The sequence below is a fragment of the Citrus sinensis genome, chromosome 2 (genome assembly GCF_022201045.2).
Source record: "Citrus sinensis cultivar Valencia sweet orange chromosome 2, DVS_A1.0, whole genome shotgun sequence".
NCBI classification, from domain to species: domain Eukaryota; kingdom Viridiplantae; phylum Streptophyta; class Magnoliopsida; order Sapindales; family Rutaceae; genus Citrus; species Citrus sinensis.
The window spans coordinates 7,688,694-7,700,040 of NC_068557.1; the positions used below are offsets into that span (position 1 = coordinate 7,688,694).

The 11,347-nt window shown below is 35.7% G+C and overlaps 2 protein-coding genes across 2 annotated transcripts; both read right to left on the reverse strand.

The window, feature by feature from the left end:
* Positions 1-1,962: 1,962 nt before the first annotated feature.
* Positions 1,963-5,882, reverse strand: LOC102623792 (ras-related protein Rab11D). The gene is made up of 2 exons (XM_006468920.4): positions 5,259-5,882; positions 1,963-2,611 (listed from the first exon to the last, which is right to left on the reverse strand). Exons 1-2 carry the CDS (start codon positions 5,477-5,479, stop codon positions 2,176-2,178), a joined length of 657 nt encoding a protein of 218 aa, XP_006468983.2. The 5' UTR covers positions 5,480-5,882; the 3' UTR covers positions 1,963-2,175.
* Positions 5,883-8,491: 2,609 nt separating this feature from the next.
* Positions 8,492-11,107, reverse strand: LOC102621244 (G-type lectin S-receptor-like serine/threonine-protein kinase SD2-5). Its single transcript, XM_052432198.1, has one exon. The coding sequence runs from the start codon at positions 10,597-10,599 to the stop codon at positions 8,815-8,817; it is 1,785 nt and encodes a 594-aa protein (XP_052288158.1). The 5' UTR covers positions 10,600-11,107; the 3' UTR covers positions 8,492-8,814.
* Positions 11,108-11,347: the final 240 nt, after the last annotated feature.

An 11,347-nucleotide genomic window follows, 5' to 3' on the forward strand; every position in this document is an offset into this window, starting at 1 on the left:
CAGTGTCTTTCGTCAATACCAACAACTTTGGAGGCAAAAAGTTAGCCTTTCAAGCTGAATTTTCACAGATGGAAAAGGTGGGCTGCAAAAATGGCCGCATTGCATGGACCCACATGGAAGAAGGCTGGTATAAATGAAGCAATCTTGAACTCAACTTATAAAATTAAAAGAAACTATGGTTTGGTTCTTGGTCTCTCTGAGAAATAGTGTCCAGAGACCAAAAGTTGCATTTTTTCTTGGGGTGGAGCAACTGCGTGCATTAGAAGGTATGATGATTTCAGGGTACTCTGTTTTAGGCTCTCCAGTTTTCAGCATCCTTGAAACAGATGAAGCCAAGCAAATAGAAGTGAGACCGAACCAACTGAGATTGGAACTGAATAGAAATGCAAACATGACGACAGATCAGAGTACTTGGATGAACAAGCAAGTTCATGAACAGTAAGAGTACAATCAAACATGAAGCATTTCTTGCCTTGTGGTTGTCAAGGTTTGTTTTTCCGCACTGCCCTTGCCTAATTGCTGTACTTTTAGCTAAAGGGACTAGAATTTCGATTGCACCAGCTATTCTGGCTAGCATTTATAGAGATTTGAGTTTGTTGAAAGAAAAAGATTGTTGCTTCTCTCTCTTGTGAGTTGGATGAAGATTGTGAATCAGCAATTGCTATACGTTCACCGTTTCAATTAGTCCAATTTTAGGCTTGGGAGAGGTTTATAGAATTAAGACCAAAGGCTGTAGTGATAAAAAATGGTCAGCCAAGATATGCTCGATGGCACAAGATAATGAATGGAGTTGAGAATGTGAGGACTGAGGACCGTTCTTGATTCAGCTAATGAGAGTTTTGAGTGGTGTCCTTACGCTAAAACTCTGGAAAACTGGAACTTGCGAAGCTTTATAGAGAAAAGGAATTGTGAGTATCCGTTGATCCTGATTTGTGTGAGGAATTTCAGTCATTTGCTTGATGTTTGAGGATTTCCAAACTACTGGGGCTTTACTGTATAGAACAGCACCTTCCTCATCGAGTAGCAATGCAATTTGGAATGGATCAAGACCTTCCAGCTCGTGTTGCTAGGCCAAATGAGAGTGCTAAAATTGCTTTGGATTATTACAGTAAGCCAATCAGATATGTGGAAGTGGAATTGAATATTTGCTGATGTTACCACCCTATACTTAAGTGCTGGAAGCAATCAGTTTCACGTCTGCAAAATGCAAGTAGTGGTGCTTTGCCACAGAAAATAATCCTAACAAGTTCTGCGGTAGCACCAAAGAAGCAGATGGAGTGAAAAGAAAATTCGTCTTAACCTTTTCTGTCAATTTGGTCTGTGGGTGCAGTAATGTTAACAACAAAGGAAAGGAAATTTGTTGCAAGGACCAAGACAACAGCAAGGAGATTGGATAGAACTAATGATCCGGCTGGCAGTAAGGAAAATTCACCAGAAACTTTTAAAACAGAAGAGCAAAGATACTATGGAAACTAGTGATGCATCTGCCTGTACTGAATTACACTTCTGATATCTGCATCGGAAATATCAATCTCTTTCATAGGGAGTTAAGTGTAGATTGTATGCGTATGCTGCATTTATAACCAGCGGTATACTTGTAACTTCACAGAGAGTCAGTTGCGAGTTTTGCAGGATTCTTGTTTCTACAGAAAATAAATTTTTGTGGTTCTTTAGAGTTTTACAGATTGCATACAAAAAATCCTTTAGAAACAACAAACACTGCTTATATAATAAATGTAAGACCAACAGCTTAAACTGACGCAATATGATTCATCCCAAGATGAACTGTATTTGCAATTCCGATCATTTTTATAATGAAGCTTGGGCTGATACATAGTTAAGATACCATTTGTCAAGTAATACACCAGATGTGGCAAATGCCCTGCTCATATTAGCAAACTTCATATTTAATCCCTTGAAGAAAACAAAAAAAGAAAGTCTACAGGCAATACTCTGTCAGGATTGAGAATACAATACATATGTTTCAGGTAATCAAATGAATTACACAAATGTTGGTTTTATTACAGACAATCTAGAGTTCTTTGAGAGAGGCCTTTTAGGAAAAATTCAAAACAGTTTACCAGACGGTAGTTTTTCATTTTACACAAAGATTACTTTGATCATGTACAAGTAAATTGCCCAATGCTGTAAAATCTGGTAACCGAATATATCTCCCTAGTTTGAGCAGCATCCAATTCTCTTTAGAACGGATGAATCGTCTTTGACATTTATCGTCTCTCCTTTAGATGGAAGTGTGGAAGCAGTTCCATTGCTGCCTGCTTCAACTGCTCTCTTGCTCACGATCTTGTATATCTGAGTAAGAACCTCAGTAAAAGCATTTTCCACATTGGTTGCATCCAATGCGGAAGTCTCCATGAAATAGAGAGACTCCTGCTCAGCAAAAGCTTTCCCATCCTCAGTTGAGACAGCCACAAGGTGTCGAAGATCTGTCTTATTGCCAATGAGCATGACAATAATGTTCGGATCTGTGTGCTCTCTTAACTCCCTCAACCACCTTCCAACATTCTGAAATGTAGCATGTCGTGTTACATCGTATACAAGCAAAGCACCAACGGCACCCCGGTAGTAAGCACTTGTAATTGCACGGTACCTAATAGAACAAAGAAGCAAATTACAAATGTTGGAAACTTGTGTGTTATATTTCTTTCATTTTGAAGCAAAGCAATTTATAGAACCTGATCAGTTTGCAGCATTTGTAGTATATTCAATAAAAGTATTTGATATGATGATAAAATAAGATGATTGAATTCATGTTTCCCCTGTATCACAACGGTCAAGTGAATAAAATTATCACTGTGAACCATAAACAAATAAAAGTTAGCTCATCAAGGGGAGCATTATGATGACACTATAGCTTATAAAATTTGAATAAAACAAAATTCATAACAAAACAAATAAAAAAAAATAATCCCATATATATTAAGTAATGAAGAGTGCTATAGATATCATTTTGTTGAAGTGTAAAACAAACATAGGTATTCCAAATTGTCTTTAAACGATTCCTTGTACTTGTTTTCCATTTGGATGGTATACTGATGCTTAATTCACTTACCAGACATTGCATGCTTGTTTTATCACTAGAAATTAGGATTGATATGATTTTTTTTTGTCCGGTTTCTTATCCAAAAAAGGGGGGAAAGAAATGACTCTTTGTTCCTTCTTCTGCAATTAGTTAGACATTAATTTCTATATAACTTAAAGAAAGAAAAAAAGTTTCCAGGTATCAAGGATTGCCTTCGGCTAAGGCATTCTACAGCTTAAATTAGTTATCACGATGTCCTGTAAACAACAATTAGTGTTGTAGTCCTATAATCTAAAGTAGACTTTGCAGACCCAGATTGGCAAGTCAACTCCCACTCTCCAATTCTTCTCCATCAGAACCTAAACCAGTCTGGATAATTTATTATCAACCCCATCAGTTTGTAACTTTGGATAATTTACACTCAGATAAGCTAGCAAGACATGTATCATCAACCCCACCTGAAATCACCGATTCACTATTTGATGATCACTTTTTTCTCCAGTCTAGAAAGACCTTAAAAGCACAAAGGAAACCTTTTGATACCCTAAACTGCTCCTTCACTGTACTAAAGATACAAAATGGCGTTATAAGCATAATAAAGAAAACGGAGAAGGTAATGGTCTTACTATATTCTAAATCTGATACACCAATACGACCATCTTAAATGCAAAGAAGAAAGAACAGCTCAAGATCGATGGGCTTAAGATGAGTAATCACATGATTAGATTCAGTCAACCACTCTAGCCAAGAAAAGGTTTGAGAAGAAAGAACAGCTCAAGATCGATGGGCTTAAGATGAGTAATCACATGATTAGATTCAGTCAACCACTCTAGCCAAGAAAAGGTTTGAGACCAAACAAATTTATCAAATTGTCAATTAGCCAACATGTGTGTACACAGCATGCAAAGAGAGAAATCCATACTTCAGGTGTGACCGTGACTCCTTTAACAATTTGTTTCATACATGACTGAAACAACATGGACACCTACGTGTATGAACACAGTATGCGAAGACAGAATTCCACCAACTATGTGTAACGGCAATTCTCATCCCGTGTAAACATTTAACTATTTGTTTCATACAGGATTGGAAAAACATGGACTGCATCTTTCAATTGAATTTCTAAAATGAGACCAACAGAAAACATACTTGAAGGTGCTACAACATAGACAAAACACCAAATAATTGACGAGGTTAATTCTTTAAATATCAACATCAGTCTCATTCCAATAAGTACTGAGACATCTCTAACCTTCCTTGAGTTTGTCACCAATATTAACAACCCTCCATAAATGTAACTGCATTAATCAACTTTATGAAAATCCTTTTTTTCCTCAATTTTAAATATTATAGGCAAAGTTTATGTGATGAGTGGATTCCTCACACTAACAGACAAATGTTGTCACATATCACCTCTAGGAATACAGATGAAGGCAATTACTGATTTCAAAAACCTTAAGAAATGCCACAAGTATGCATCTACAAATCACAATATCAGACCTTATGCGTTACCCAACTCATTGCTCATATATATTGCAAGGGTATACATGCGGACTCTCTTATCAGCTCCAATGTACGAGTAGTATCAAACAAATATAAAGTTTCCATTACTGTTAAGGCCTTGCAAATACATATTACTAATAAGACAATTAGTTGGTATTTGTACACCTATCAAGTGATTTCAATTGTTATCGCTACCCTTTCCAGATGATATCTACTAACCCTACAAGATAAATGATTATGGCTTCAATCATTTGATCACACAGACATGAACAAAGTATATGTATTCCAAAGAACAAAAGAAGGAGGCACAAGCCAAAAAAAACCATCGAAATAAAAGCCCCAAAATAGTTTCAGAAAGAAAAACAGAACAATACAACCTCCAATAAAATTTCAAAATTCAAGAGTCCATAACAAGTTCAGACATCAACAAGAAAACCCATCATCACAAGTAGCCGTGAATTCCAGATAAATTACCCCAACTTGCATATTGAATCAGATTGAAAACAACGTTATCAAAACCCATAGCACAAAATCAAAATTTCCATAAGAAATAACAGACTCCTCATGCCCTCACAAACCCATCAAGTATACATGAACACCAAGTTTCAGCTACAGGCTCACAAACCCACAAGCGTTAAGATCATGCAACCAACACCCAATAAAAGTTGCAAGTAAAAGTGAGAGAAGGAGCCCAAAAAAAAAAAAAAAAAACCTTTCTTGGCCAGCAGTGTCCCAAATTTGAGCCTTGACAACCTTGTTATCAATCCTCAAACTCCTGGTAGCGAACTCAACACCAATAGTAGACTTTGATTCCAAATTAAACTCGTTTTTTGTAAACCTCGAAAGCAAGTTGGATTTACCAACGCCTGAGTCCCCAATCAAAACCAACTTGAAAAGGTAATCATACTCCTCATCAGGCTTGTAACCCGCCATTTATATAGGTGTATGTGTCACTGTTCACTTGTAACTAAGGAATCCCAAAGAAAGTTGGTAAAGAAACAGAGAAGTACAGAGAGTGTCTCTCTCTCTCTCTCTCTTTGTGAGGGGTGGGGTTATTTAAAGAGTAATAACTAATAAGTTTGTGAATTTTGCTAAAGAAGCGGTGACAAAGAGGAGCTTGTATATTGTTGTTTTGCTGTAAAAGTTTCGGCGGTTTTTGATTTGGATTTGGGTTGGCAAGATCAAGAATCTAGCAGGAGCCTTCTAAATAATACCGAAAGTAACTCCCACCACCGGTATATTATTGATCTACTTTCTTATTCAACAAATCTATGCAAATCTTTGTAATTAATTTTGAAATTGATTTTTTTTTTCCTTCTTCACTCTGGTAATTAACTTTTGTATCACTATCCACGTACTGATAAAGATAAAGTAAAATATCTGTTTCTTTTTCGTAGTGGTTCATTTATTTGCTTGATAAATACTTTATTACAGTTCTGTTTCCACAGTTAACTGACTTATAAATTATTAATTTTACGGGTTATTATCAAAAACCTCCCCTGAGGTTTAGCGTATTCTAAGTTTGAGAGATTGTATTCGCATATTATCAGCCACCTCCCCTGACGTTAATAACCTGTTTGTTTGACCGTTTATTGACTAATAAAATGACGAAAATACCCATATCGTGGGAAAATATCTTTCTGTACATAAATTAAAGAATTGTGCGTTGATAATAACATGTATGTTTTGGTGCCAAAATGGTCAATAAAAATACCAAATCATCCTTTGGACTTTCTAAAATGACTTGGATGAATTAAACAAACAATTACAATTTTTTTTAATTATTGGACGTGATGTGAAATATTGAAGTTAATACTTGAAATTGAACTGCAATTGTTACTGCCATTATTACCGTGACTCGAAACTTCACTTTTTCAGCATATCGTATCGGTTTCTCATACATCATATCTTTGATGTCGTCCCACAGCTTTTTTAAAGTATATTGCTCAGGGATTATAGACCCAACTTTAATTACTTCACTATCAACCACAACCTCAATGTCCATGTAAATAAGGCTGAAAAATGAACCAACGAGAAATAGTTACTAAATGTTCGAAACAAGTTAAAAAAAAAAGTTTGGCCACTTTAACAGTACACATACGAAGCAATAACCATTACATCATCGTTTCAGAGCATGAACCAGTGAGGTTATGGGTTTTGCTTTTATAAAAGGTGTGCTTATTTTCATACCTTTTTCGTGGCTTAGACGAGCTGGGGTTGTTTGTGGGTCGACGACGAAACTCACTGGTCAGTCTTCTTCCACCTGGCGGTCGTGATTCAGTCGTTCCCGGTGTTGGCGTCTTCGGGTTTGTCATCATTGTTTCTTGCTTATGGCACTCTTTCTCTACTAAAACATAACATAGATGGAGAAAATGGATGGAATGTTGTTCTCGGTAGCTTTGGTTTGAGTGGAGCAGGGAGATGCCCATTTCTCTTTCTTTTTTGGTGCATTGATAGTATCTTTTGATTAAATGCTTGCTTGTGGTTTTTACTCAATGGATATGAACAAACATCAAACCATTTTTTTTTTTTGTGGAGTGTTAATATCTTTTGGTTAAATGCTTGCTTCGGTTTTAAACCCAATGAATTTGAACAAACTTCAAACCATTCTCGGAATCCAACGTGATAATTTAAAGTTTATTAGAATTTTTTATTATTAATGAGTTTTATTATCATTTTATCCTCACCAACTCAAATTATACTAAACAGTATACTAACATCAGGGGAGGTGGCTGATAATACGCGAATATAATCTCTCAAACTGAGAATACGCTAAACCTCAGGGGAGGTTTCTGATAATAACCCTTATATAAATTAAAAAAAAAACATTACATAGAAATTGCTTTCTTTTTGTTTCTGTTTTTTTACGGGGAATCAAAGATTTATAATGCCCTAAAAAAAAATTAGTAGATGAATATTTAGGGTTAAAAAAATAACTTTTTTTCTTCTCTTCAAATTTTAAGGGAAAGAATGGCTACACTTTCTAAAATTTGAGAAAATAATTATCTAGTTCCCTCTAAATGTTTAGTAAGGTACACCAAGATCTTTTTTTTATTATAATAATATTTGGCCTATTAACCCAAAATTAACTCCAATATCTTATAATAAAAAGAAATGTAATAAAAAATTAATATAATAATATGTGCATAAATAATTTCAAGATTTTAAAATCTATTACTTATCTGAAAGTAAATTTTATAATAAATAGAAACATTATATTTTTATAATAAATGGAAATATTATATTAAAATAAATATAAAATGTTTAAATTATCTTAAATATTACATAAAATAATTGTAATATTATTAGAACGTGAGATATATTTTATTAATTGTCAAATCTATTTATCCAAGGATTTATTTAAAATATTTGTAATGAATACAAATGTATTATAAAAAAATATAATAATTTATATATATAAAATTATTTTAATATTATTAATCTATCGACAAATTAAATTATTATATTATATATTTTTTAAAACTTTTTTAAAGTCAATTATTGTAGTTACTATATTGAAAAGATACTTCCGTCAAAAGAAAATTTTGGTGTGCTTTGTTGAAAATTTAGAAGTTTATATGATTATTTTCCTAAATTTTATGGGTGTAACTATACTTTTTCTCAAATTTTGAGAAATTTGAATGCAAAGTCAATTTTACCCCTGCACATGTACGTCCGTTTATTAATGACATTTACATAGAGATTAAAAATAATTTGTCAACAAGGATGTTAATTGTGCAAAGTGTCTTGTTTTGGCAGCAAAGTATTAATGTTTATTCCTCCTACAAACATGAAACTGTTTTGCATGTTTTCTTACTTCTGGATTCATTTTAGTTCCTTTTTGACTCTTTCTCTTCTGTCCAAGTTTGTTCCTATAAATTTAAATGACTAACGCTACTACCAGTTTTTCTTTTCCTTGTTCCTCTGCTTTTGCTTGCAATATCAAAGCTAAATGTAATATTTATTGCACAGCTGAAGTGATGAGTAAGCTTGAATCCTTGGCTCAAGTGACAAATATAAAATACTGGTTCTTTTTCTCCATTACAATTCTAACAGATAGTGAAGGAAAAAAAATAAAAAAAAAAGAAGCATATCAGGCATACTACAATGAAATGCCAAAGGAGATAAATGACACAATGTACAATTAACAGAACTCAAAACAAGCTTAAAAATCAAATCTCATGAATACAAAACAGTGGATCTCATACTCATTAATGAATTTGGACTGCACTCAAATCTCAATGATGAACGTGCCTGAAAATGAATGTTCATCTAGGATTAGAAAGAACAGATTCTGTTGGCCTGGAGGAGACATGAACACTATTGACAATGGAAACATATGGCACTGCTTGTGCAAATTTGTAATTGATGTTTGCATCTACTTCCATTACTCCTTCCAACACCTTCACCACGGTTGACATTGACGGCCTTTTTCCGGGATCATTCTGCAAACACCAGGCTCCAATCTTAATCATTCTTATCATTTCATCCCTATGATTTTCCACCTCTTCGCCGAAACTTTCCACGATGTCAAACAGTCTGTCCTCCTTGGCCTTCTCCTGCAGCAGTCTGAGGAGATGGCAGCTAGATTCTGATCGCGAGCGATCTAAGTTTCTCCGAGCACTGACCACTTCAAGAAGTACAATTCCGAAGCTATATATGTCAACTTTGACACTGATTTTTGATTTCCTCCATTCCGGAGCAATGTATCCTGGAGTTCCTCTCATTGTTGCCTGCACTAGGCTCTCGTCTCTCTCGATTAGCTGAGCCAACCCAAAATCAGAAACCTTGGCATTGAAATTTTCATCCAAGAGAATATTTTGTGGCTTTATATCAAGATGTGCCACTCTTCTCCGGCAATCTTCATGAAGATAAGTCAATCCTTTGGCTACATCAAGTATTATTTTCTTCCTAGTTTGCCAGTCAAGACAAGGTCTCGGATCTCTGACAAAAATCCATTTTTCCAAGGAGCCATTGCTCATGTACTCATAAACAAGAAGCCTGCGGGATTTCTCTACGCAAAAGCCAATCAATCTCACAAGATTGAAATGATGCAAGCTACCGATGGTCTCAACTTCTGCTACGAACTCCCTCATCCCCTGCTCCATTCTATCCAGACGCTTTACAGCAATTTTACAGCCGTCTTTTAATACTCCCTTGAACACAGTTCCAAACCCCCCTCCTCCAAGTCTCTCTTTAAAATCTTCTGTCGCAATTTGTAGATCTTCATATGAAAACCTCACAGGTAATCCAGGAACTTGTTTCATGTCATCTTCCAAATGTTCCTCCTCCTCTACGTTCTTCCGAACTTTCACAATATACAATGCAATTACAATACAGATAATCAGAAGCCCACCAGCGGTTGATCCTGCTACTACCGCCACCAATTTTGTTCCCCCTTTTTTGGGTGATTTTGGCCTGTTCTCTTCTGTTGGTGCTATGCCCGTGACAGGTGGTGGTGCATTTCCTTCTGGTGCTAATGTTGGGTTTGGAGTGATAGGGGGACGTGGTGGTGGACTGAATGATATCTTTTCAGCGGAGGATTTCCAAATTATTTTGCTTTCATTGTTAAAGAGAGCAATATTTCCATCGGGGTCAAGGTTCATCCAGTTAACGGAGTTACCTGAGTGGTTGCTCGCCCATATCTGGGTGCCATCCGAATCTCTCAGCACCAAACCGTCCGTCTTTAGCTGCACCATCGCGTTTGCTTTTACCGGGCGGTCTTTGTTAGCTGACCAGACCACTCTGGGATCATTCCCTCTAACGGCAACAACTGAAAAAACATAAGAATTGCAGGTCCCATTGCAGTAAAACCCACAATAAAAATCAAAATCACCGGCGTCCTGTAATAAGAGGAATACTCTCATCTGCCATCCATTCATGATGACAGAATTGTTGTTGTACCATGTAGAGGGAAGGCCCGAATCCAAACAGTAAATATTGCTGGCCCTTACGGAACAATTTCCCGTTGTTGCAGCCGAAGTTGGGACGATGTGTACGCTAATAAGAAGGGAAAGAATGGGAAACAAGCAGCGGAGGCTGCAGCTAGCCATGCTCTGTGTGTTTGCAATTGTGTGAGGGAGACGGCAGAAGAAGAGAAAAAAGGGTCACGAAGACTTTTAAGTCAAGCAAGCTACATAAACGGCATTTGTCTTCTTTCTTCCGGCTCCAACTTTGCTATGAATTTCTTTTTTCTTTTTTTCTTTTTTGGGTGTAACGTTACTCGATTTAACATTTATTATGAAGTGTAACACAAAATTTGTGGCGGCAAAACATTTGAGTCGATCTAACACAAATTGTCTCCTAATAGTGCGTATTGATGCATCTTTTGTATGTGTGCGATGAACACAGAATAACTAGCGAATGGTGCTTAAATACTAAATTTAATGTGTAAACAATAAGTTGGTGTATTAATATCTCACATGTGCAACATCACACATTAAAAAATAAATGAACAATCTTTAAGCTACAGTCAATATAACTTACAATCATTAAAAATAACACAAAAATAAATAATAAATAAGTGAGGCAAGTGGAATGGGTCTCACATATTGACCTTACGTTCCGTGATTATAAAGTGCAACTCACGGAAGACCTACTCAATATCAAATTTGTATGATTCCATGATTATTTCTTGGAAGAGCAGTGATTGCCGGCTATACTTATTGTCCAACACGTCTTTGACCAAGCCTTTTTGACTTCTACAAGAGCAAATATAAAAAAGTAAAAAATAGAAAGCAACTGAAAGTGATACCAGACTTTCATGCATATGCTTGGCCTAACAGGTCAATTAACATTTAA

Coding starts and splice junctions, on each gene's coding strand:
- LOC102623792 (XM_006468920.4), bottom strand. CDS start 5,479: ATGGCGGGTTACAAGCCTGATGAGGAGTATGATTACCTTTTCAAGTTG. Junction 2,612..5,258: donor GACACTGCTGGCCAAGAAAG/GTTTTTTTTTTT, acceptor TTGTTCTATTAG/GTACCGTGCAATTACAAGTG.
- LOC102621244 (XM_052432198.1), bottom strand. CDS start 10,599: ATGGCTAGCTGCAGCCTCCGCTGCTTGTTTCCCATTCTTTCCCTTCTT.